The sequence below is a fragment of the Mercenaria mercenaria genome, chromosome 8 (genome assembly GCF_021730395.1).
Source record: "Mercenaria mercenaria strain notata chromosome 8, MADL_Memer_1, whole genome shotgun sequence".
NCBI classification, from domain to species: domain Eukaryota; kingdom Metazoa; phylum Mollusca; class Bivalvia; order Venerida; family Veneridae; genus Mercenaria; species Mercenaria mercenaria.
Genome location: NC_069368.1, coordinates 33,882,166 through 33,908,399, shown reverse-complemented (window position 1 = coordinate 33,908,399; position 26,234 = coordinate 33,882,166). Strand labels below are relative to the sequence as shown.

General features: G+C 34.4%; 1 protein-coding gene across 1 annotated transcript in view; it reads left to right on the top strand.

Moving 5' to 3' along the window:
* LOC123566612 (limbic system-associated membrane protein-like) overlaps positions 1-19,541 on the top strand; it is a 46,835-nt gene extending 27,294 nt beyond the window's left edge. Inside the window, exons 2-8 of the mRNA XM_053549709.1 lie at positions 6,808-6,917; positions 12,428-12,632; positions 14,204-14,350; positions 16,142-16,270; positions 17,205-17,492; positions 17,952-18,098; positions 18,856-19,541. Of these exons, the coding sequence (XP_053405684.1) occupies positions 6,808-6,917; positions 12,428-12,632; positions 14,204-14,350; positions 16,142-16,270; positions 17,205-17,492; positions 17,952-18,098; positions 18,856-18,971 (1,142 nt within the window). The 3' untranslated portion in view covers positions 18,972-19,541. The remainder of the gene's footprint in view (positions 1-6,807; positions 6,918-12,427; positions 12,633-14,203; positions 14,351-16,141; positions 16,271-17,204; positions 17,493-17,951; positions 18,099-18,855) is intronic.
* Positions 19,542-26,234: the final 6,693 nt, after the last annotated feature.

Here is a 26,234-nt window from a genome sequence, read left to right as displayed (position 1 = left end):
TTAAATGGTTCGTTAGAATGTTTTCAGGAAGGGTTTCCTGCTCTTTGCTGATGATAAAATAATAATGCCAACGACCTGCTCGACATTGTTATCAAATTATTTTAATGTAATTTGCTAAGGATGTTATGACTCATTCGAAGTTTTATAGTTACATAAAGAGTGGTTTACAAATTCTTTCTCCGAACAAAATGTATGTCATAGGTATATTTTATGCCATATGAGTCTATGACCTTCTGGATGAAAATAAAATAAACTTATTAACTTAAACACTTGCATTTAGATTTTGTAATACTGATTGATGGTGTCACAAACATTTGTGCTATTTAATATAGTAGTGGTCGCATGTAAAGTGGTCAAGCGGTAACACTGACTGACAACAAAACAAGGGGTCTTGAATTCGAGCATCCGCTCGTCCAACCAAAATTACTAACATTGGGATAAGACTTCCGTGTATGGGCGCTTTACTCTTGGCACGCTAAAGAACCAGGGAAGCTTCTGGATTTGAGCTGTCCTCCGAGTAAAAGGTACTAACAATCTCTGGGTTACACTAATCATGCAAGAACGTGTGGATGAAACAGCGTGTATATGCAGTCGTGCACAGTCAATGATATTAAGAAAGTTTCAAAGATTGGTAAAACGTATTCAATATTAAGAATCTTCTAAATGATGCAAGATCTGTATAAAATACCTTGAGTCGTTGGTTGTAAAGATATAACCTAATCTATGTATAGTACCTTGAGCCGAGCTTGTAAAGACGCAGCCTACTGAATGATACTAATTCTATGTACCATACCTTGAGTCGTTGGTTATAATGATATTACCTTCAGAGTGATGCAGAATCTATGTACAGTACATTGAGTCGCTTGTTATAAAGATACTACCTAAATATACATAGAAATAACATAATCTAAACTAAACTATAAAAACTATATAAACTCTTTTCTATTTTTGTTTACAGTGTTAAGCAATGCCGAATGCATACAGCTTACAGAATCAGTTTAAAGACCCGCCATAAAGACTTTATTCTTTTGTGTTTCTATGAAAGAATTTTACATGATTTGCATTGAAAAAAAAATGAGATATATATTAAAATTTTATCTACTGTGTTTCTACAGTTATAAACGGACAATGAAACACAGCGGGCCAAGGCAATGCCTTTAATTTGTTAACCTTATATTAAAAAATTTAGCAGTATGCTTAAAACTTAATGTACTTAGATCAAGTTTAGACTAAACTTGGTGTCTACAGTACAAAATAGTTAATATTTTTTAAGCCTTTAAAGATACTGAAAAGATATTGACAGACTATCAAAAAACACTGAAGAGTTAGAACATAAAGTTGTAAAAACACATTGACCGAAAGAAGTTCTTAAATTGCCCACTTGTCATTCTGTGGCATAGCTGTTTTATTATCAGAGTTTCATTGAAGTTTATGTCGAGGAAAAAGTAAAACACTAGATTATGGTTTGTCTTTGGCTTTACAATTAATCCAAACCAGGGCTTTACTTCAAACAAACGAAAAGATTATTTCTGCATATATCTTGTTTCAGTTTTTTAACCATATAGGTTCTCTATTTCAAGTCTTAATTATTTTTTTAAAACAACGATTAGCAGCTTTTCCTTGGTTTTATTTTGTAGATAATTGTGTAAACTTCTAGATGAAATGTATTTGTTTTGTATTGTACATAGTCTGTTATAATTCATTGATTGAATGGCAATGTATTTCTCGTTAATTATGTTTTCTACTTGTGTACATGTGATTTGTGATCTACATTGAAGATATTTAAATAAAGATTAAAATCTATATTCTTTAATGTTTGTTCCATTGCATTTTTTATATTAACAAATGATTGTTAACATATCTAATTAAAAAAAATGTTAATGAAATCTGAAAAAGTAATAACTTGCACAACAGTTTGAAATGGAAATATTTTAACACAAACTGACAAAGAAGAAATATATTTCTTCTATAATTAATGTGCAAGTGTCACTGAACAAAATGCTCAGTTAAGTCCGGCCAAAATGTCAACGAGTCTCTTGATACTGGTTATGAGTAACAAATTGCAATAATACAATGGTCGGTCGGATCAGACTGTAATGTCATTGTATAGAAAATCACAGAGGAATACAACTCGCAGACAATGCAACGTATTTAAAGTGGCTTTGCTTGGATAGTCGCCGCCAGCTGCCTGTAGCTCTGCTTCCTCTCAGTCTGCAAATTGCCATAACGCCTAATTGCGCACAGTTATAAAATGGCAACAGAACAACTTACTTGTCTATCTTGACACCTATTTAAGCAGTTATAAAATTTTACTTGCATTAAAACTTTTGTCCGTTCTTGGCAATGTTAAAATAGTGTTGCTTTATATACGATGATAGATTCTGCTCTTCTAACCTATGGACAACGTTATGCCTTGTTCTTAGTTAAATTAATTTACGAAGAGTGGTTTCAGCAAGCATGTCCTTGTCTAAACTGTAACACAAATGCTACAACCTGTCTCGGTGAATTGAATCGACGGTGTGAAACACTTGTGTGTGTTGTTCAAGGCTGTACCATAATGGTCGCATACCAAGCTTTGGTATGCATAGTAACTTAGTCACAACTTGCTCAAGTTTTTGGTCCAGCTCATATAAGTTGCTATGTAAGATCTTGAATGAAACTACATTTCTGTTTGTACAAAAAAAAGAGCAATAGTGTTTTCTTTGTGTTAAATTGGGTTATGTAAACATACTTCTAAAAGTTAAGGCAAGACAGACTTGAGTAAACCTGGAAAAAACTTTCAGTTTTGACTACTATAGTACACAAAATACAAAAAAAATTATAGTCAAAATTGATTTTTAAAAGGTAAGTCTGTTAAACTGATGATGCCAAGGCCCAAAGGATGAAATTTAGAAAAAGGCAAGCTGTGTCGACTTATAGAACCTATCCAAATTCCTAGTTCATGATACCATGCAACGTTAATATGACATCCTACGTGTGTCTACACAATGTCATACTAAAATCGTATAGTCTGACCTTACTTTACATAAAGCATTAGTCAGTTGAATCAGCAATGTTTAAAAATGCCTAATTCACTTTGAAGACCTAAATATACATTTTTCTAAACTACTAACCATCGTGTTGCAGACAAGGGGGTTATATTCACAAAAACGAAGGTAAGGTTATTTTGAAGGTCTTTGATAATTTTTCATTTCAGTTTTCTTTAAGTTACATTGTGACTATTGTTATCGTATGCTATTCATTTTTTTAATAAGCGTAAATGGCACCGATCCGCGTAGGAGTTCAGAATAGATAGAAATAGTTTATTTCATTTATAATCAAAGTATCATGTAAGTGAATGAAAAAAATGTTGCAAGTCCCTTGACAATTGTTAACTAAGGGCTACTCAACAGCTGTCGCACAGACCAGTGCGTTTTATCATTATTAAGGAAATCAAAGAGGATTTAAAATCGCAAACAATATTAAATTTTTTTTTGTGGTTTCTAACAATGCAGTAGGACTTCATGACCATTTGATAGGTATTTTGGTTAATAGCATTTTTAAAATGGTGTATCATTTCTTTTTCAAGTTTTGAATGTTTACGTTTTAATGGGAGTTGCGATAATGTTGCTTGCCAACTCTCTACAGTTATGCTTCCTGTCTGTCTGTAGACTGCCGTGCACTTGTCTACATTTTCTTGCAATCTGAAAATTATATAAATTGTTGTTTCCTCCCAAGACGCTCACGATTGTCAAAGAAAAGTCTCGAAAAAGATAAATTTCGTCAAAATTTTGTTCAATCTAAAATAATTACCTTTTATCTGCAGTAATACTTCATATCTTTCAACGGCAATAAAATTGAAAATTATCGTAATAAAAGATTCAAAACAAAAAAGGACAGTAATTTTGAAAGAGTTAATGGAATTTCTCCTGCTAGATCGGTAAAAACTACAGCAGACCCGTGTGAATTTTCAAACCATAAATTGATGGGAGGAAGCTAGTTTGCATACAAACAGTTTGTCTGTTTTTTCTAACGTCAAAAATGCAAAAATAATATTGAGGTATGAAAACACATGTCTAACGTATGAAAATGGGTACTTTAAAGAAAAGTAATTGGCCTTGTTAACGACGTTATAACTTATGATTTACAGAGAATATTTTCAGAGATATATGTCTACCATCATATCCTTGGTGTGTTCGTCAATGGTTTTCAACATTAAACGACGTCGTCAAAACGTTTGATGTCCCTGAAAGTGTCACAGGGTGAGAAAAATGTGCAGCCAGACCGGGACTCGAACCCGGGGCCTCATAATACTGTTCCGATGCTCTACCGACTGAGCTACCCGGCCGCCTACACACTTTCTTCCCGTTTTAATATATTTCAAGTTCTATACCGTGACATATTTCCCCACCATTTTGAAATTCGTCCTCGAATTTCAGCGGGTACTTTATATATAAGCAATTACAGGCGTCGGGGACTAACCAGTGTAATGCCGTCACGGCCCCACGTTGGGCGCCAAATGTCACAGGGTGAGAAAAATGTGCAGCCAGACCGGGACTCGAACCCGTGGCCTCGGAATACCGTTCCGATGCTCTACCGACTGAGCTACCCGGCTGCCTACACATTTTCTCCCCGTTTTAATATATTTCAAGTTCTATACCGTGACAAAAGGTTGAGCATTAGCTTGAGTCACATATCACACATTAACATATATAAAATGTTATTTATACAGTTAACTGTTTCTTTCTTTTTTTAATTTGATCGGAATTGCGGGCTACTTTTTTAACAACTCGGCAAAGTCTTATTTTATAATGTGGTATCTTATATATTGATTTCTTTTTATTCTGATAAACAAAAAGGAGTTAAAATTAGATAACCCAGAAACTAAAGTTATATTTCAAATGTATGAAAGTATTCTGCTAAGGCCTACATTATAATGTGGCATCTTAAAGTATCAAATTCTCATTATTCTGGTAAAAGAAAAATGAGTTCAAAATGGAACAAAATAACCCAGAAACTAATGCGCCTTAATATCATTGCAGTTGTGAGCAACCATTGATTTTTCCAAATATATATCAATAACCATCCAAGAAGATGGGAAACAAAAGACGTTTAGCATACGCTGTAGAGACATCTTTCAATTGATAATCCTAGAAAATCGCCATTCCTTTATTTCCTATTGAATAGCATAGTACTTCTACAGACAATGGCCCTCTAATTGATCAAAGCACGCGGCAATAAAATCAAAGCATAAAGTCAACATCATAACATGATTATAACACAATAATCATACCGTCTAGAACTGAACAAATATATGACATCTGTAGAAAACCCGCAAATCGATCACAAATTGCTACGTTTAACAAACATGTTTTACTTTCTCCAAAATTATGACCAATTATGCAAACAGGTTTGTTATTCCCTGTTCTTTTATGAAGTTCGATTGCCGTTCAGAAACTATTATGATAAAAAAGAGATTTGTTTATTGACATTTGTTGTGAGTAATTTTGATTTATTGATACGTTTACTTTAAACAAATTGTCTGTTGATTGTCATAAGTGACTACATATACTGAACCAAAGAACTAACCCGTCATTTTCTACTTTGCAAATAGTTTAAAATTACTAATTTAAAAGTACATACTTAAATAAAGGACACAGTTAGATCGATATTAACATATCAAATTTTCAATAGTACTAAAATGCATTAGTCATAAACATAAAGTTGGTAAAAATTATAATTAATAACTATACTTTCAAAAGTTGCCCCTATGTTAAAAATCAAACATAAAGAAACATTGAATCCGTCTGTGACTGATAAATGTTGTATGCTCAGATAAAGTGTAAAGCTGCTCTAAGACATGAAAACGACACAGAATTACTCTTCAAATGTTGTTAATAAATCAGATTTGATATAGATTGACTCGGTGTTCCTGAATATTGTTTCTCTAAAATACAACTCATAATTTTAAAATAAATTCAACATAATTTACAATACAATGAGATATATCTTAGTTTTAAATATTAAACCAGTCCTCGACTGCATACTTTACAAAATTCTGTCAGTGAATGATAAACAACTTTTTTCTACACCACATCTAAATTATCATATTTCTGTGTTTCTGTTCTGATGGATGTTACACCTCAACTAAAATTTGCCATACCATTACAAATAACTGTTAAACAGGAAATTCAATTATAGAATTAATCTTTAAAAGTCTGTAAGTTCTTAAAAGTGTCTAAAACCCATCCTTCACAGAGAAATTTACTTTACTCTAATTGTAGAAAGTTCTCATTAAATTCATTTAACTTGACTAGATTAACAAGTTAATTGTCAAAGTAGATATGTAGCTTCATTATGATTATTAAATGTCATGCTAGAACGTTATGTTAAAAACATCCAGTTTTTAGTGGTAGTGCACATTTAATCTGTGTTTAGCTACAAATTTATGGTGCACTATTACAGTGCTGTTAATACACACAAATTTTATGTTGACATAGTGATTGTTCGTATTTTCACACGTGTGAATAGCTACAACAGACTCACCGAAACCCATCTACTATATACAGTGTAAGGTAAACTAGTTACCGAGCGCTCGCTTAGAGTGCGGGAAGTCGTGGGTTCGCTCTCTGGTTGCGTCATATCAAAGGCATAAAAACGATACCATTAGTTCCGTTGTTTGAGGGTAACTCATATCTCTTACCTCATGTCGATTGCTCACTTCAAGAATGAGGAGACAATTGTGATGAAATAAGTTGATGTAGCGGTCAACATGAAATAAATAAATTAGCCTAAACTGTCTCAACCTTTTGTGTTTTTCTATTTCAGCCGAAGGACAGATGCCCAATTTTGATGTGCCAATATTGAACGTGACAGCTGTGTCAGGAACAACTGCTGTTTTGCCGTGCACTATCACTGGTATTACCGACGATAACAAGGTAAGGTTGTGTTTGTTTAAACAGAAAACATGTATATTTCTGGGCATTAACAAAGATGACAAAAAACTGATATTCGAGCTGTTTAACTTTTAAAGGTATATGTTATATTGTTCTACAGGTTTGAGGCATTTGTGGATGAACCTTATATGTTTAAACAGAAAAAAATCTGATTCCTATGTAACTGCTTGATATGGTAACTTTTGTCGTATCGAAATTGTATTTTCGATTATTTTAGTGATTTCATGCAGAAAGACCGAATCATATCTGCTTAATTTTCCCATGTTTTGACAGTGCTGGAAAAACTCGTTTTACACCCAGCGGTGTAAGATGATTCTCGTGTTATATTTTACGAATGAATGCGTAAATTCATACGCTACTTTAATTACACAGTGCTTAAAATTCATTCGTTCTATTCTATTTCTTCATATATATACGATATGTGAGAAAAATGAATCTGTCACTAGTTGAATGCCTGGCTCTCGGCAGAGCCTCGTTACTGTCAGAACAGTTACCCTCAAGCCGGTTATTCCATTTACACCTTCGACCTGTGAAAGATTTTAAAATCTAGTCTTTGTTATATCAAAATTCTATTGTTGATGTATTTTTGGGGTGTTCTTTTCAAGATCTTTAGATACAACGCAGGTTTTCCTTAATTTAAATAACATTTTGAAAACGTGAAAATCTGCCGTAAATACATAAATGCATGCTTTGCCAATTTAAAAACTATTTGTAAGTGTGTTCCAACAGTCACTTTCACACATTTCTTTTAAGTTTTGAGAGGAAAAACATTTTCGCGAAAAAAGTGCGAACAAGTTGCATTAAATCCGTCTGTCTTTGTTTCAAGTATACAGCTGTGTTCTAGTGTGATTTCATTAAGCTAGAGAACCTATCAAATATTTGTCTATATCTACCACGATTCCCGGAATGGCATTTAATTAATCAAGAAGTCATTCTTTCTAATCTAACCCGACCAAAGACAAATCGTAAAGTAATTAAATAAAGCAAGCAGGGCATGCAATAAACTAGACATAGGATATCTAGACGCTCGTATAGTTAATACGATTCACTCTATTGCCTCGTTCTGAAATCAGAAATCAGAAGTTACAGAATGCTATGCCCAGCTGTTTCTTTGTCCTTTTTACAGTCGGAATCTAAATTAATTTACAGAGAAAATCAATGGAGAAAATGTAAGACGAAACAGTTTCAAGTAATACTTTAATTTCCTTAACACTATTAAATAACACCATAACATGCTACGCCAAGACGCCGTCACTATAAAACCTTGATTGGCATAGTGGAAATACTTAACTGGTTTTTCTGATAACAAAAATCAACAAATAAAAGATTGCCTTTTCTCTCTGTATAAAACATTTTCTTAGGTGAATTTGTTGATAAAGTATTAGACAACAGTAAAGTGCAAAAAAATGCTAGATTAACGTAGGCTGATTGCATATTAAAAATCAAAATTGTTATTAATTTACAAAATAAGAACATCAGTGAAGTTAGAAGAAAGTATGTATGAACTATCTCAACAAAAGAGATTTGTTTTTAGTTTGCACAGCTTATATACTTTTATGTATGTTTCTGCATATTTTAAATTGACACCAATGTCTAAACATAATTTTATTATTTCTATATATATAACAAACATTTATACTCGACTTGAAATAGACAAATAGTCAAAAAGTATGCAAGAATTATATGAGCTATAAAAGGACGCTTTTTCTCATTTTCGGGTTATTGTCAAAGTGATCGAGTGTCCGATACAACAACTTTCCAAAGTGTTTTAGCTCTGTTTATTAATCAATACATTAACTCTATGATGAGGGAATGAGAGGTGCGTCAGACGCACTTTGCTAGATTGATTTTCATCAGAAATGATTAATTTCAGCAGACACATACTTATTGTTTACACTTGTCAAACAATGCTTCTAATACATTTTGATAAATGACGTATTTTGACAGTCGCTGGCCTCGGAAATATCCATTTGTGTTATTAGCATGTTTTGAATAATTATACACTTTAGTGAGATAGTCCGAGTTCTGGAAGCGTGCTAATTGCTTCACTGTTCCGTTAGATTTATGACAAGAATTTCCATAGAAAAGATGAAGTTCTCTTAAATTTGATTTGATATTTTGTTCTTGTAATAGATGGACCGGGATGCTATACGTGTAGGCTACAAAATATGTCATTGTTACTCGCAAAAAAGGCGGCAAAATCATTTTATGGCCAATTTTTACAGTTATTGCCAAAAAGCAAATAAAACAAGAGCAATGTTGGACATGAACATTTCCACGCCAAAGCAAATGTTTCGTGTGTAAAAGATGACAAAGAAGAAGAAATTTTTTGAAGTAATGAATTGCATGATGCATACACGTATTAGTTAGAGAAGAAAAGAATGTTATCAATAACTAATGTGTTGAATATATATGCAATAATAATGGTTTATACATATTGGGTTTCCACGCTCGTGAAGTAGATAAATTCATTTCAAAAGTTTCAATGGAGGTACAAGTCCAAATCAGTAAAGGGAAATAAATAAGTAAGCAAGATAGAGTTATAGTTCTTTTACACTGCACTTTTTCTCAAAGAATTATGTGATTGTTTGAAGTTTTGACAATAGCCCTTCTATTCTTGGACAGACGGACACATTTACGCACGCCTGGACGGACGGAGACCATTGCCATATCATATTCACCTTTCCGCCTGGTGCGGGGGATTAAAACAAACACCAGACGTTTTATAATTTACAAGTTACCTTAAGTTTGACCAATTCAAGGTACCTGCTGGCTGATGCGATTGTATTCAAATGCCACATTACTCAAAGATTTTTTAACTGTGTGTAGACCTTTTTTCTATAAAGTACGTTCTGCCTCTACAACTAGTCCTTGCAATTCTATTTGAATGCCTTGTCAAAGACATTTCCTATTTAGCATATATTTTCTCGTCAAATATAAATAGCGACTGTAACATGACACTCGGTTGCAGCATGGACGCATGTGTTCAAAACTGAAATTTGTCTGACATATCAGGAAATTGCAACAACAAATAAGTCTTATCTTTAACTTAATTCGTTTAAAAGGAAACATTTTCCATGTTTATCTAGCCAGGTTTTTCAGCGGTTCCTTTCTGCATGCTAGACATGTAATGAAGTCACGCAAAAGATACCTATCAATTGATTTCTTCAAATGAAAATTGTTTTCAGAAACGATATATAAGTACATAATAGAAAATAGATATGAGAAAATATAAAAACTTGAAAGTAAAACAGACAAAAAGAAGTTTTAAAAAATGTTAACATTTTTAATGTACAATTTTCCGGCCTGATTTTGAACAACAGAACCTAAAATGGTACACTGCCGCTAAATATACAATCAGACCTGTATTCAGTAGCTAGCCAAGAGAGGAACGCAATGTGGCTTTTTAAGGCAGGTGAGGTATGTCAAGCAGAAAATAAAACAATTCGTAGTAGGTTCGATCCCTGGCCGAATCATACCAAAGACGTAAAAATGGTACTAGTTGCTCCCTCGCTTGGTGCTCAGCATTAACATGCTAGTACTAGGACTGGTCAGCCCGGTGTCAGTATAATGTGACTTGGTAGGGTATCATGCCACGTGTCTATGTAAGGCAAGTACTACAGTGTATAGAGTGAGGGTGGTCATACCAAAGACGTTAAAAATGGTACTGGTAGCTTCCTCGCTTGGTGCTCAGCATTGAGAGGATAGTACTAGAACTGAACAGCCCTGTGTTAGTATAATGTAACTGGGTGGGAAATCATGTCATTTGTCTACGGCGTGAAGTTCCAGTGAGGCAGATGTTTGAATTCGGGTATTATGCTCACTGCTTCAAGCAGACATTGTCGTTTATATGACTGAAAAATTGTTGAAAAAGACGTTGAACGGGAAAACACACATACTTCAGTAATTCTTTTGAAATGTTGGAAAACATGAAAACAGTTATAAAGTATGATGTGAAAAAAATTAAACTATTCGACAGCTTTGTGTTGTACAGAATTTTGCACGCGATGTACCTAATGAATCATTTGTATTGCCGTATGATCATTTACATCTAAATTTGTCCGCGGAACAAAGCAATTTGTTTGGTCTGCTAGGCAGGATTAGCTTAAATGGAAAATTGTACATCAGGGACCAACTCGGCCAGATCAGTTATCTTCCTCTATTAGTCTTCAAAACATGGCTATTTTGTATTACTTTTCACTGAAATGTAATTTCGTCTGTCTTCTAGTGATTTTTCTGTGACCGTGATGCTATCAAACAAAGTTTTTAGCAAATACAATGTACAGTTTAATCATTTAGTATTTTCAAACGTAAATTGGTTGTTTTCTTGTTTCGTAATTGTTTGCAGACGAAGATATAAGGTGTTCGAAACGAATTAATTTGCGGGTATGTGTAAAGCGTAAAAGAATGTAGAGGCTGTTTGACTTTGTTATGCACCAACTCTAAATGGATTTTATGAGAAATGATTGTCTTGCATAAAACATTAGAAATCGTGTGAGGCTGTATGTAAAATACATAGCCAACATTGGAAACAAATTATTTATTACACACCTCATGCAGGCATAAGTATTTGTTCATTGTCTACAGGCTGAACACCATTAAATCCAACTTCTTTCAGATATGAAATCCACTTAATAACACTATTTCCACATTTTCTAGAATATCAGTTTCGGAGACTTCTGTTTCCATAAAAAATTATAGAAAAAGAAAAAGAAAAAACACTTTGAGCCTCTTTCAATGTATATTTTGGAGACATAAAGTACTTACGCCAACACTTCTTATCTAGCTGGTGATAGGAACATGCCGATTTCGATAGAGTGCTTCAAATACATACTGAAAGAGTAAAAGAAAATACATTGCTATTGAGGGAAGGCACAAGGAAAGGAAAACAGATTAAGACTATTTATATTCAGACTACTTGTGACTAGACTTGCATAGGCTTACATTTGATTTGGTAGCAATCAGCCTACACAACTGATGTTAAACAAAGAACGATACCTCACTGACGAGTTACTTGCAATAAGTTAACCTCTCTCCCGGTCAAAATTGTGATTCATTTTCGCAAGATTAGCGGGGCTAATGCAGCAAAGTTTTTGTATAAGTGCTGTCAAGTTACCACTAACTGAAAGAGCAATAGGAAGAGTAAGTGAAGATGGTTATAAATTTGATTTGAATAACAGCGACGAACAAGCAACTGTTTACAGCGCGTCATCAAAATGGAAGGACTGAGTCCAATATATCGATAGATCAGAGCAAAACTGTTTAGTAAATATAAACAAAAAGACTATAACAACATTTTCGCTCTAACTCCTCGATATAGGAGTGGGTAAACTCCTTCAAGATCGGGCCAATGACAAATCAGCCGCTTACTGAACTGGCGAGTTTGAATATCTTGTTTAATATTCTATAGTTGATAAGAACCATTTCAGACCTGAAATCATATCATTCGTATTGTCTTATAATTTCAATTACAATTTAAATTTGTTTTAAAGGTTGCATGGGTGGATCCGAGGAAGAAACTGCTAACTGTAGCTGAGAAAAGAATCATCACAGATCTCCGTATCAGCGTGGAGAGACCTTTCACCAAAGACTGGAATCTGCACATAAGAAGTGTGAGGCTGAACGATAGCGGAGAATATCTATGTCAGATAAACACTATGCCAGTTAAAAGCATGAAAATATTGCTCACAATTCATGGTGCGTTTTCAAATAAGTGTGCATATTTTAATTATTGTATAAAGTATAACGTCAGTTCATATGCAAAAAGGTTGTTTTAAACTTGACAAATGTAGGGGACAAGAATAAACGATATTGAGGCTAGATCCGAGTAGACAAAATGTTTACTTATTTTGCAAGTGACACGATAATAGTTTAAACATGTACATTCATAACAAGCAATGTTGCCAAAACACAATCATATATACATTGGTAATATGATTATAATTAACGCATTTATACAGGTACTGGGTAACTTGCAATGTAAATTGATATGGTCTCCATTTAGCTTTTTTATTTTATGAAATAAGGTTCAGGTCATGTGTTTGTTTACATCTCCTTATATGAATTTTAGTTAAGTTTTTTTTTTCAAAACAAATACGAACTATTTCCTACGATGGAAACATTTATGTAACAGTTGATAACTCATGCTGTCTATTTCTCTATTTCTTATTGACCACCAAATGGCCCTACTATTTCATATCTTCTCTATTTAATTATGCCATTTATTGAAGGTCTTTCACTTAAAAATTCACCATCAAACAGAGGAACTATTTACAGCGTAACCACTTCCTTATTGTCAACCAAGGGCAAATAACTGTGATCTTTTGCCAAAACCTTCTTTTCCACTTTTTCATAGTCCTCATTCTGTTCATAATTACCGTGTGTCTTACAAATTCCCATGGTAGTTCAAGGGGTGTTCGGCTTCTTGCGTCTACCATTATCTTATGCTATATATACTGCAATGCTCTTGGCATTTCAGTGATTAAAAAGAACAACGTTCAATCTGTACTACTTCTACATTTTAGATATATTACTTTTCAAAACAAAAACGTATTATGTACCAATCAAAACGTTCTGCATCGTTAAATGCCCTCTATAACTAAATATAAAACAACCAAAAAATCATCGTCTGCTTGCATCACTGTCAAACTTTAGTCCATATTTGTTTTATAGCGTCACTGTGTCGATTTTCCCCTTCCAACTGGTTCCTGTATTTCAAATAAATCTCTTATTTGTGCTGAAGCTAAATTTGATTGTAAGATGTTCAAATTGGATCAAGCTAGAACAAATATAACTACAAGTTGTAAAACTTCTACTTTTACCAATGACGGATGAATGACTTAATAATTTCGTTTCTTGTTTATTTATTTAAAGATATCGTTTTTAGAAGAATCTTCTCTGCTTCACAAAGGTGCATGATAGTTTAGAGTATAAAACAGGTTGAAATGACTTTTAAGAAACACTTTACAGATTGGCGTATAATTTTTTAACGCACACTACTATATGCTTCAGATAATGTACTCTGTTCTAGGTCCTCTGATTTAAGCGACTATTTTTCAATTATCGTTTATTAAATTAGGTGCTGGCGAGACCATCGTTGACGGTTAACTTGTTCGAAATTCATGTCACGCCTGTAAGATTTTCTGTCCTGCTACTCTTTACGTTCAAATAATAATGAAATGGACAAAAATCTTCATTGTCGTGCACGTTATACCAACAAAAATAATTTGCTTCATTTATCATTATTATTTTCATCTTTTGATATCTAGAGCCGCCTTCTATTATTGAACATTCCGGCGATCAGACTGTTCGTGAGGGAGAAACAGTCGCATTATGGTGCAAAGTGGTTGGAGAGCCGTATCCAGCAGTCACGTGGTATAGACACTATATTCACGAGCAAAAATCAGCGAAATCAGGTATTCCAATATTGAATAGCTATCCTACAATTTGTTTTCAGTACGTCACAATATAATATTCCATGATAACATGGTCATTTAAATAATTACCTTATAATTGTATTATTAGGTAAGAATTTAATGATGAGCATTTTAGTGAAACTTATATCTTTATTTGTTTGTTTGTTTGTTTTGGGTTTAACGCCGTTTTTCAACAGTATTTCAGTCATGTAACGGCGGGCAGTTAACCTAACCAGTGTTCCTGGATTCTGTACCAGTACAAATCTGTTCTCCGCAAGTAACTGCCAACTTCCCCACATGAGAAACTTATATCTTCCAATCTGCTTTCATATATATGTTCCTAAGGATATCTGTAAACCGTCACAACAACAGTCTTTACGTTTCATGTGGTTACTGGGATCACTGTGAAAAGTTCCTACTATTACTTTGGTACAGTGTTGTTTTTGGTCCTTCTGGAATAATCTGGTGTTTATCAATATTGTTTTATTAAAGAGTTCCACTTAGTGCTTATTTGGTCTAAAAGATTAACACAGATCACTACTGTTCATGTACAGACTCACTTAGTCTGAGTCTGCTATTATTGCTTGGTTGTGCACATTTGCGTTATGCTATTGCAGCAGCTCGAGAATTGGTCTTTAACTCTTTCTGCTTTCTGTTTGTTTTACCTGTTTCACAGCCAGCCAGCCATGTTTATATATCTAACGTGCAATTACATAACAACCAAAGATAACCGGAATTTCAGCGAGCTCTACAACAACGTCAAAATGGCCTATATCAGGTGCTGAATCGTTTTCACGTATATTTTAAGATCTGTGTGACATTCCTGGTCAGAGAAAGCAATAAGACTGTTACGTATGAATATGAAGAAAATAAAGAAAATGAAAATACGAAGAGAAATGAGAAGTATGCATATAAAGGCTGACTAATGCCGTTCAGCAATTATTATAATGGCTTACCTTTCATCATAATCATTGGGCTACAGCCGTATGGTGTTATGGCTCCAGCGTTATATAAAAGTCTTATTTAACTGATCTTAAATGATACAGTGACAATAAAACAACAACATTAAACTTGCAACTATTTTTGGACAATTGTACAAAGCTGGACCGTAATATACAAACGAAAACTTGAAATGCCACAGGCTTAAAATGCTGCACGATTTTGTTGGACAAGGCGTGGAAACTGATACATAACTCAATAAAGTCTTCAGATAATTGAAAATCTGTCACGAAAGAAAAACAAATAAAGCTCTCTAAGATCTATTGAGATTTAATCGGACAAAGTAATAGGAAAACTTTATAGCTGTGTACAAAAACTTACTGTGGAGCAAGGGTTAACTGCTATGTGCGAGAAAAAGAGAGAAGGGAGAAAGCCATGAAAAGGCTTTAGTGACAGCAGTATTATAGAAGAACGAGTATTGAAAAAAGTCAGTAATTGCAGAGATTAAATTGTTTGGCAGTGGATGACAATGACGTGAAAGCCTAGTTATGCGGACAGAGGGTTGCAAATACAAATGTACATAATTTGAAATGTATACATTTCAGAGATAGCCAGAAAACCTAAACTGTGCCGTTTTAGACTATGTAGCATTTCTGATATGGAAGGGGTTAGTGAAGGATTAAAGGAATTCACATTATATCACGATATTCTGTTAATTAGTTATTAGAGAGGAAGGCGAAACATTAAGGGTCGGCAATATGTCAAGTTATTGTGTGCTTAATTAAGATATCGGATTGTAATGTTGAGCATTAATGCTCCACCACATATCACAATTTTGTCTTTATATTTCAGCTATTGGAGAGGAAGGTGAAGCATTAAGAATCCACAACATATCACGATATTGTGAGGACATTTACGAGTGTATGGCTAATAATGACATAGAGCCCGGTGCAAGTCAACGAATGAAAGTTAATGTTCAATGTAAGCATCCTTTTCAAGACTTCGTATGGTTCGCTGTGTTACAACATGGTCTCAGGATTGTGTGAATATTATACCTTCATTGTTAGCTCTCAGAATATTTACCTCATCTTAATAGTTCACAAAGTACGCAAACAATACAATTAGAATTGAAAATAATTGCTGTAAATATAGAATGCTTTCATTTTTATGTTTTCCAAAATATTTCTCTGTGGGTATATATAGTCTTCACTCAGTCCATCCGTCGGTCCGTCCATATAACTCCCGCTACAGTTTTTGTCCAAAATACAGAAATGTAGCTCCCTTCCTGGCCTCTTCTCTCATACCCTCGAGGCGATGGATTCCATCAGGAATGTGGTGTCGAGAGTGATTAGTATAAGTTTTAGGACTTGCTTCACAATCGACCTAAAAATAATTAGTATAAACATAGACTTACCTTTCCAGATTGAGGGGTATATGACCACTTTAAGCTGTATTTTGTATTCTGAATAAAAGTGTTAAAATATAGCTGAGTCGCGTGTTAAAGTGGCTGCTTTTACTGTCAAAATTGAATCTTTGATTAATGCAGAAAAAATGAAATTATTATGAAATGATTCACTGAATTCCTAAGAGCTGTTGATGTTTCCAATGCATTAGATTATTTACCGTCTGAAAACAACTTGAAACAACAAATTGAACTTTAAGCATCAACCATTCCGTAACTTACCTGAGTATATGGAAATTTAAATATGGTATAGGTCTACCGTAGTCCTTAAAGTTCAGATATATCCGCTTGTTGCACATGAATACCAAAAAATGTTTCTGCCAAAATAAGCTTCATATTTAGCGTTTTGATTGTGGCTCATTTTAATTTGCTGCTCGACGATACAAAGCAGGCAGTCTGCATATTCTATTCTTAGTTTCGAAAGTTTCCAGATTTATTTATCATTGTTTGCAGTTCCGCCTGAGATACAGTTATATAGTAACAGAATGGGACAGAGCAAGGGAAAAGAAACTATTCTTGACTGTAGGATAACTGCCAACCCACATGGTTATATTGTCTGGAAACGGAAAGGGAAGGAAATAACAAACAGTCATAAGTATGGAATAACAGTTTATGAAGATGACAGATACACTAAAACACTGAGTTTACGTATTGCAAGATTAAATGATGATGATTTTGGCAAGTATAAATGCTATGCAGAAAATAAATATGGCACTGATACAGAGGAAATGATGCTTTATGGTAAGTCATAAATATCTTTGATGTAAATAACACTGACTGTGTAGCATAGATTTATATTTCGGTATAATGTACCAACATGTTAAAACGTGATGCGTACATTGATATAAATCGTTATGATAGCTGTATTCCGCATATTAACCCTTAGCATGCCGGACACGATTGATTCTGTCTTTGCAAACAGCGTAGGTCATGATCAGCCCGCACATTCGTGCAATCTGATCAAGATCTGCACTGTTCGCTATTCAGTCCGTATCTGTTTGGTAAGCATCCCTTTTAACAGTTAATGGTACTGTCCAAATTGAAACTGGGACAAATTCATTATAGCAATTTAGCAGGGTAAGAGTTTTAGAAACCTACATACATATTCGTTTTACATGTGGCTAACTTACATGAAGGTACAAAATGTAACGGTTACTTTTTGATAATATCACGATAATTAATTTATATTCTACAATGTAGAACACGTGGAAAGAAGGATCACGACCACACCCAAAACAACAACAGACGGGTCCTTGATAGAGACATATTCATGGAAACCAGCTGTTTATTATGACCCAGATAGCCGTTATAGTCCTACACGAAGCTGGGACGATCCAAAATACAGTGGTCTGAATATTTATGTATTTTACATTGAACATTGCTGTATTTAATTATTGAACATTTTTGTATCTTACATTAAATATTGATGTATTTTACATTGAATTTTGTACATTAAGTATTGTCATAAAACTTTTAACTGGGTAGATATATTAAGCACCTGTTTTAACATTATGCTTAGGTTTTCAATATGCAATTTGATTGTACGCTTGTCAAATAAATATTTATTTATGTAAAGTACAAACCATTTCACGTAATTTTTAATTTTGCGTCTTTTGAATCTGTCATGGCATAAGGTGGTGATATTTCAGTAATTGTAAATTAAAACGGTTCACAAGCAGTTTATGTTTGATGTTAAACCTTGATTTTTCATTAAGGTAAATAAAATATCTCACTTTATATTTGTAAGACAAAGGCAAGACTGTTTATTTTAAGCACATTATTATCAAATATACGAAAGAGGATGGTTTGAAATTGGAGGCTAATGACATACAGTAATAATTTAAAACTTCCTATGTGCAATCATATACTGATATCGCAGTTCATGACTTTTATTTAGAGTTTTACATTGTTTTAAATGACACAGTGTTACAAGCGTCTGGAAAACGACACAACCGTAGGCTAACTGCGGTTAATGATAACAGTTCTAAAGTCTTTAACTATGGAAAACTGTTCTGACTGTTCAGCAAAATGTGTAATACCATTTTGCAGGGCATGCATAAACATAACGTATACTTTTTTCAAAGTTTCATTAATTTATTTGCAGGAAATGCCGGCGCGTCACGTGCAGGGTCAGAGAAAACATGTAGACAGAGTCACCATATGTCAGTTGTAACATTGGGCTTCGTAACCCACTTGATTATTTGTATACTTCAAAGATAGTGAATCGTGTTGTGCGGAAAGCATTTGTTGAAAACATAGCTGATAAACCTTTGCTCCATTCCACTGTCAACGCAAGGCCAATGGTATCTTAAAAGAAAAACAGCTTTGTAAAAGCAGCGGTGATAGATGCCAGTGGATCTGAATATATGATGTTAAACATTACATAATTCAGATATCCATTCAAATAAGGGAGATATTGAGAAATATGGATGCGAACATATAATGTTAAACATTAAATTATCAAGATACCCATTTTGATGCCGATGGTCTAATATGGATTCTAATATGTGTTGTTAAATATTAGATTATCCAGATATCCATTCAAATGCCACATGGATACGAATATATTGTGTTAAAGATTAAAGTATCAAGATACCTATTTTGATGCCAATATTCTGTAGAAACATGGACACGAATCTAAGATAATAAATATGGATGTAGATGATCCTAATATCCGTTCAGATACCGGTGATCTTGAGAAACATGGATATGATTATATTGATGCTATATAGTTTATTCTGATATCCATTTACATGTCACCAGTTGTTAGAAACATGGATACGAATATTTTTTTTTATCATGCTTATATCTAATCCTTTATGAACAGATGTGTTAACACAGTGAAAAGTACTACCGCAGGAAATGAGATCAACTTGCTCGTTGTCTCAGACCATGTCAACCTTATTCAGCAAAGTGATAACGCGGCTAGTTAGACTTATTGACTACAATGCATCTGTTTGTTTCGAATTTTATTACATACCTACTATAAATTATAATAAAATTGCATAGGAAAAATCCTGTAATGAAAGGCAAGTGACCGGAAGCGGGCACAATTACTGGAGGCGGGAAAAATAACTGGTTACTGGACCGCAATGAACGTGTGATGTCATTTTGACGTCATTTTAGCCTATGTCATTGCTATATAGAATTGTTTGCGGCCATAAATTACATGATTAACGGATTCATCGTTATTGTGTTTATATATAAAGAGCTCCTTAAACGACGATGAACGTAACGTGGCTACTAGCACTCCTATGTCTATATTGGCACTCTGGCTTCGCGCTCTTGCAAATAAGGGCTTAGTTGTGCTAATAGCCACTTCAGGCCCACCATTGCCATTAAATATGTGAATAGTATTGTAAGGTTGGTTGGTTGAAGTCTAGTTGCTGTCTTGTGCTGCTAGGCAGAAAACCTTTCGTTGAAATAGTGGCCCTGTAGTTACTATCATTTCTCCTTACCGTAAAAATTTTTTGGCATTTCCCAACAGGTACGAAAATCAACGTTCTTGTGAACGTCGAAGATTGTCGGAGTATGATACGAAGAATACGAAATCAAAAGGAAACCGCCGAATGTAATTACAGATCCAGTCATATATTTAAGTATGAAAGACATATATATATATTTATACCACTGTCAAGCTAGACTGTGTTTTTGAGTATGACCAACGCCAGTTGATGTCCGATACGAACTTGTAAGCAAATTTCATTGTATTCTCTCACGTCAAGGCAGTACAATGTACCGAAAATGAGATCAGATATTTTGTCTTTTCTGTCAACATCTGTTAAAATTAGAAACTAAACACACACATCAGCACGCGAATGGCAGGATTGAATTAATTTTGCATGTGTCAAGTAAATATATATTACGCAGTGGCACTTGCATTAAAAGTGCAAACATAATTCCACATCAAAGGTATTAAGATACCTCGGGTGAATTGATTTCTGTACTTTACAGTCATCTGATACTTTTCTGTTGGTTAAGTATCTTTATTTAACCGTCAATGAAAACAGATCAAAATAAAAATCACCTTAGAATATGTTAAAAGACCGTGATTCGTGTCAAATCAAAATAATCTTTTTTTTTTTAAATATCGATTACTTTTATTTTTTAATTCAGGTGTGTTCGTGCTTTTCTTTTACATTAACAAAATGTATGTTTTTCACCTTATTAAGTATGAAAATGTCAGTTTTCTAAAAAAGCACTTTAAGAAGAAAATTACTGTATCAAGATTTGTTGTCTCTTTTAAAGGTTCAGCAACAATTTCGATGATCCATTAATGGAGAATCAGAGTAAGGAGAAATCATTAGATCATAATTATGCAATTTTAATTCTTTATAAATGTTGGAAACGTTTCAAAATCTATCCAGAAATAAAGATAAAATAATTGCAGCGACAATGTATTCACGCACTTAAATGTAATCAGTAAAATATATGTATAAAAAGCTACCCACTGCGTTAGTCATGTAGTGAAATTTATATGTAAAAAAGAAACGAATAGAAGTGTTTTATAGTATATTCACAAGATGTTAAATCAAATATCACTGTTTTATTATTGATCCCTTGTGTAATCTGTTAAAAAGAGCATCTATAGTAGTCCGATCTGGAGATGAGCTTAATACTAGTTTATCTTAGGTCGACTTTGAAACAAGTTCGCAAACAAGGTATTAGAAAAGAAATATTGTCTGCAGGTGATTAACAGATTTTGCTATCCAACAGGTTTGTACTGGTACAGAATCCAGGAACACTGGTTAGGTTAACTGCCCGCCGTTACATGACTGAAATACTGTTGAAAAACGGCGTTAAACCCAAAACAAACAAACAGTCATTTTATTACTTTTATCTGAGTTTTGTAAGGAATGGCAGTTATTCAACACCACTCAAAATGGTTTGTAGGTTTTAATGAAAACTGTTTATTTAATTCATATGTTTCATTGAGCATCACTGTAATGGTGTAAAAGTAACATTCCAGCTCTAGCCAGTAGACAATTATTTGTGGAATGACATAATATGTACTCTGAAGGTGAATCTTATAGGTAACTAGGTTTTAGGTTAAAATCATGCTTATAAAATTCATTTTCCTGATATGTTTTCAGATACGCTATGTTCATATTTTATGCGACACAACTCTGAATGACATTTATTAGGAGTATTTATAAATAATCTATTGAAAGCCAATAGCACTAGGTCAAACATAAAACGTGTTCATTACTATTTTTACCAGTACCTGTGTCAATAGGTGAAACCATTTTTTTAAAAGACATATATTTTACACAGTGTTCCTTTAAGTTTCCGGGCAATACCTTTTTTCAAAACAAAACATTGTCGGTAAACATAGTTATTTCTATGACATTTGGACGGGACTGGTTGAAATTTCAAAAAAAAAATCCATATTTGCAATCTCATGAAAATTAAGCAAATCCTTTTAAAGTTTCAATCACAATATGTATTTATACAACATTCATATATAGGTCTTTAAGTAATTAAGTCTTTAACTAATAATGTATTTCAGTTTTAGAAAAAACAATGTTTATGTACATAGCAATGTTTATGTACATAGCATGGATGAGTTGTTCAACTGGTGTATAATATTAGTTACACTGCGTGTTGGTGACAGGATACGGGATATACGCTGTCGTGGAAATCCATATCAGGCGAGAGTGAAGCTCGAGCCTGATATGGAGTTTCAAGACAGCTTATATCCCGTATCCTGTCACCAACAAGCATTGTAACGCTTTTATCTTGCCGACTGCCTTTTACATCCTCGCTGTACTGATTGGCACAATTTTTATATAAATAAAGCTACTTACAGTTACAGTGCAGACTGGAATCCTGAAATCTTCTCAGGTTTTCATGCTTTGATTATAGTTGATTAACACCAGCCATAAAATGCAAAATGAACTGTATTTTGATTGAATCACAAAACACAGAAGCTCATTTATACAGGTTATGAACTGGTTTTGAAAAACTTTTATGTGCCATCCTTTCGAAAAATCATCAGATTACACGATGTCAGAAATGTCTTAAAACTTCGGCTTTAGTCCTGTTTCCTGTTAATTCCTTTATCTTGCAGGTAGATTAAATGATCCTACAACAAACTGTTGTCTTACCTTTGCTTTACGATGATTTAACTAAAACAACATTTCAACCTGTCAATCGCGGCCGTGCATTACAGAGTTACTGTTCTTCTATATAATTTCCACTAACTTCACGAACCTAAATTAGATAGGAAAAATGAGAGCGGCAAGAAAACACTAATATTTTTTATCTCGGAAATTATATCTATAGCTTGGGCTTATAATCTGACTTGTTTTAATTACCCTAGCGATGCGGCAGCCATTTTGTTTTTAATCAAAATTCATACCTGTAATGTACTAGCAGGATATGGAATATATCCTGTCTCCATGTGACGTCTGTTGACCAATAGAAATGCAAGAATCTTGCAGGAGGCGAGATAAATAGCCATATTTAGATATCTTCATCTAAGAGCAAAAACTGGTTCACTGATTCTTTAGGCCAAATACAGTTAACGAGTTTTTGCGCTAATGTGACGATATGGTTAGTGTTGACATCTCAGCCTTGCTTTGCCTATCCGTATGAAACATACAGTATAGTAGAATATAAAGACTGCTTTTTAAAGTGTGTGTGTTTTGCTTGTATAAATTGTTTCATGTATTAAGTAAGTACTTGTAATTGTTAATTAACTGAGATCGTATTTGTGCATATTTATGCTTTTTATGCAATGTAAATAAGTAATATAATTGTTCATCATTTGAAGAATAAACATTTATCAGTTTGATGCGTCAGTTTTTATTGTTCTTTATAGCTGATCAAAGAGGAATCGTATGTATATAGTTAAAGAAAACAATCACTTCAGGAAAATAGTAGCAATATACTTCTGAGAGTTAATATCAACGTTATTACGAAGTAACGTATTTGCATTATTACTTTAAGATGACAACTTTAAAAGGACTACAAAGCCGCGCCATGAGAAAACCAACATGATGCCTTTGCGACCAGCATGGATTCAAACCAGCCTGCGCGCAGTCTGGTCAGGATCCATACTCCGCCCGCTTAGCTCAGTAGGTAGAGCGTCGGTCTACGGATCGCGGGGTCGTGAGTTCGATCCTCGGGCTGGGCGTATGTTCTCCGTGACTATTTGATAAACGACATTGTGTCTGAAATCATTAGTCCTCCACCTCTGATTCATGTGGGGAAGTTGGCAGTTACTTGCGGAGAACAGGTTTGTACTGGTACTGAATCCAGGAACACTGGTTAGGTTAACTGCCCGCCGTTACATGACTGAACTACTGTTGAAAAACGGCGTTAAACCCAAAACAAACAAACAAACAAACTTCGCTAATGGTTTCTCTAATTGCAATATGGTTTGAAAGCGAACAGCATGGATCCTAACCAGACTGCGCGGATGTGCAGGCTGGTCTGGATTAATGCTGGTCGCAAAGGCACTATGTTGGTTTTCTCATGGTGCGGCTCACATAATCTTATATGCTATACGGCCAAAACAGAAAATGTTTTCTCCATAACAACCGGAGACGGCCTAAGTCGCATACGGAGAATATGTACTCGAAATTGTAGATTTTAGCCTGTTCCCCTATATTCTCGCGGTACTAGTGACAATAAATACAGTACGCTAGCAAATGGAAATATAGTAGTTACATGTATTTCTTTTAACAAATAATGTCAAATAATTCATTATCTGTCAAAACGTAAAATTTTTAACACAAAAAATAATTAAAATGCTCCCGACAATCACGTGTCAACATGTACACTATCTATCATTTTGATTTTGTATGTCCTTGGTATTTTCGCGTTAAAGATGTTATTGTAGTTGTGGAATGATTGTTAGGTTACATACCACTATACTTGTTTATTTCTGGTACACTACGGAATACTGCGTCCGTTTGTAAAAATAACAGTTTAACTATAACAATATTTGTACAATTCTGTGAAATTTTCCACACCCAGTACCGGTACTTGAAAATTTACTCATTTTGACAGTGTGTACACCTGAATGAGCTGTCCCTTCTCAGAACCCTGACCTTTGAACAGTAAGTAAGGTGAATCCAGTGCTCACATAAGTCACATTCGCCCCATTTAATGATAACCAATGATGGATATCCACGTAGCTGAGGAGGGAAACGGCTTTCACATCCTCGTCATCATCGCTGTCATCCTCAGAACTAGTGTCCTCTGCAGACAGTGGAGCACCTCGCTTTGAAAGACCAGATGTTGAAGGCTGGGGTTTGTTTGTTTTGTTATCTTGCTTCTTTACAGATTTGATTAATATTTGCTCACACTTTTGTTGTTTTTGTGTCACTCTGACCCTGTAATACCTCAATATTTGTTTCTGATAGGAGGTTTCCAGTTACTTTTACAGGTAGGGTGAATTTCTTTTTTGGCCTCTGAACGACCTTGGTAATGGTTTTGCTTTGTAGAAACGACTGTTGTTCAGTTGTACTTGTGACTGTAGAAGTATCTGCAAGAGGAGATGTGATGACATCTTGATCTTGTTCTACATCATGAACTGGCTCAGTATTGTAGATAGCAGCAGGAGCTGTTTGTTTCTCTGATGTTTTCTCTGAATCAAAAGGATAAATCCCTGACTTTTTGAATGCAGATATGATGTTGATGGGAGAGAAGGCTTTTGAAAACGGCTTGTTTGTGAGCTTGGCAACTTCGTGTCTGGTAACGGAAACTCCTGGGTTTGCGTGCATGTAAAGCGTACACTCCTGATAGAAGAATTTCTTCATACGTCCAAAGACCCCAACGTCTAAGGGCTGGGTTAAGTGACTGGAGTGTGGTGGTAGGACAAAAAGTATAACTCTATGATCCTTGGCCCACTGTGTCAGTGTTAATGACAGATGCGATTTGTGTCCATCATAAAGAATCAATGTGGATGGTCTGTCTCCCCTGTCCAGACCAACGTGTCTGGCAAAGTGATTAATGATGTACTCCTCGAATAGACCACGGTTGATCCAGCCACTTTCAGACATGCCCCCAGCTGCTCCAGCTACAGCGCCATCAAGCAGGCTGTCATTCCACCGTTTTGCTGGGAATATATAAAACGGCGGCACATGATTCCCAATGGCATTGACCCCTCCAATGATGGTGACGTTCCTTGACCGAGGTGATGTTACTGACTGGCTTTGTGGTCTTGTCACAAATGATCTTTGGTGGGGTGTGTTCTGTAGAGAAACCTGACACGTCTATGTTATATATCCTCTCTGGTGCAGTCAGCAGGTCATGCTCTCTCATCAGGTTACCTGTATAGGCAAAAACAGAAATTATTATAGGGAGAACTGGTTCGCATTTAAATAACTTTCTGTTAGCTTATTTCTATGAACTACATATTTTTTTCATCTGGTTACCAGATTGCGGTTTATCATGCACTGTAAGAACTTGTTTCACAATAAAGAATAAGAATAAAGAAATTAGTATAAACTACCTTACGAGTGTGTAATTAGG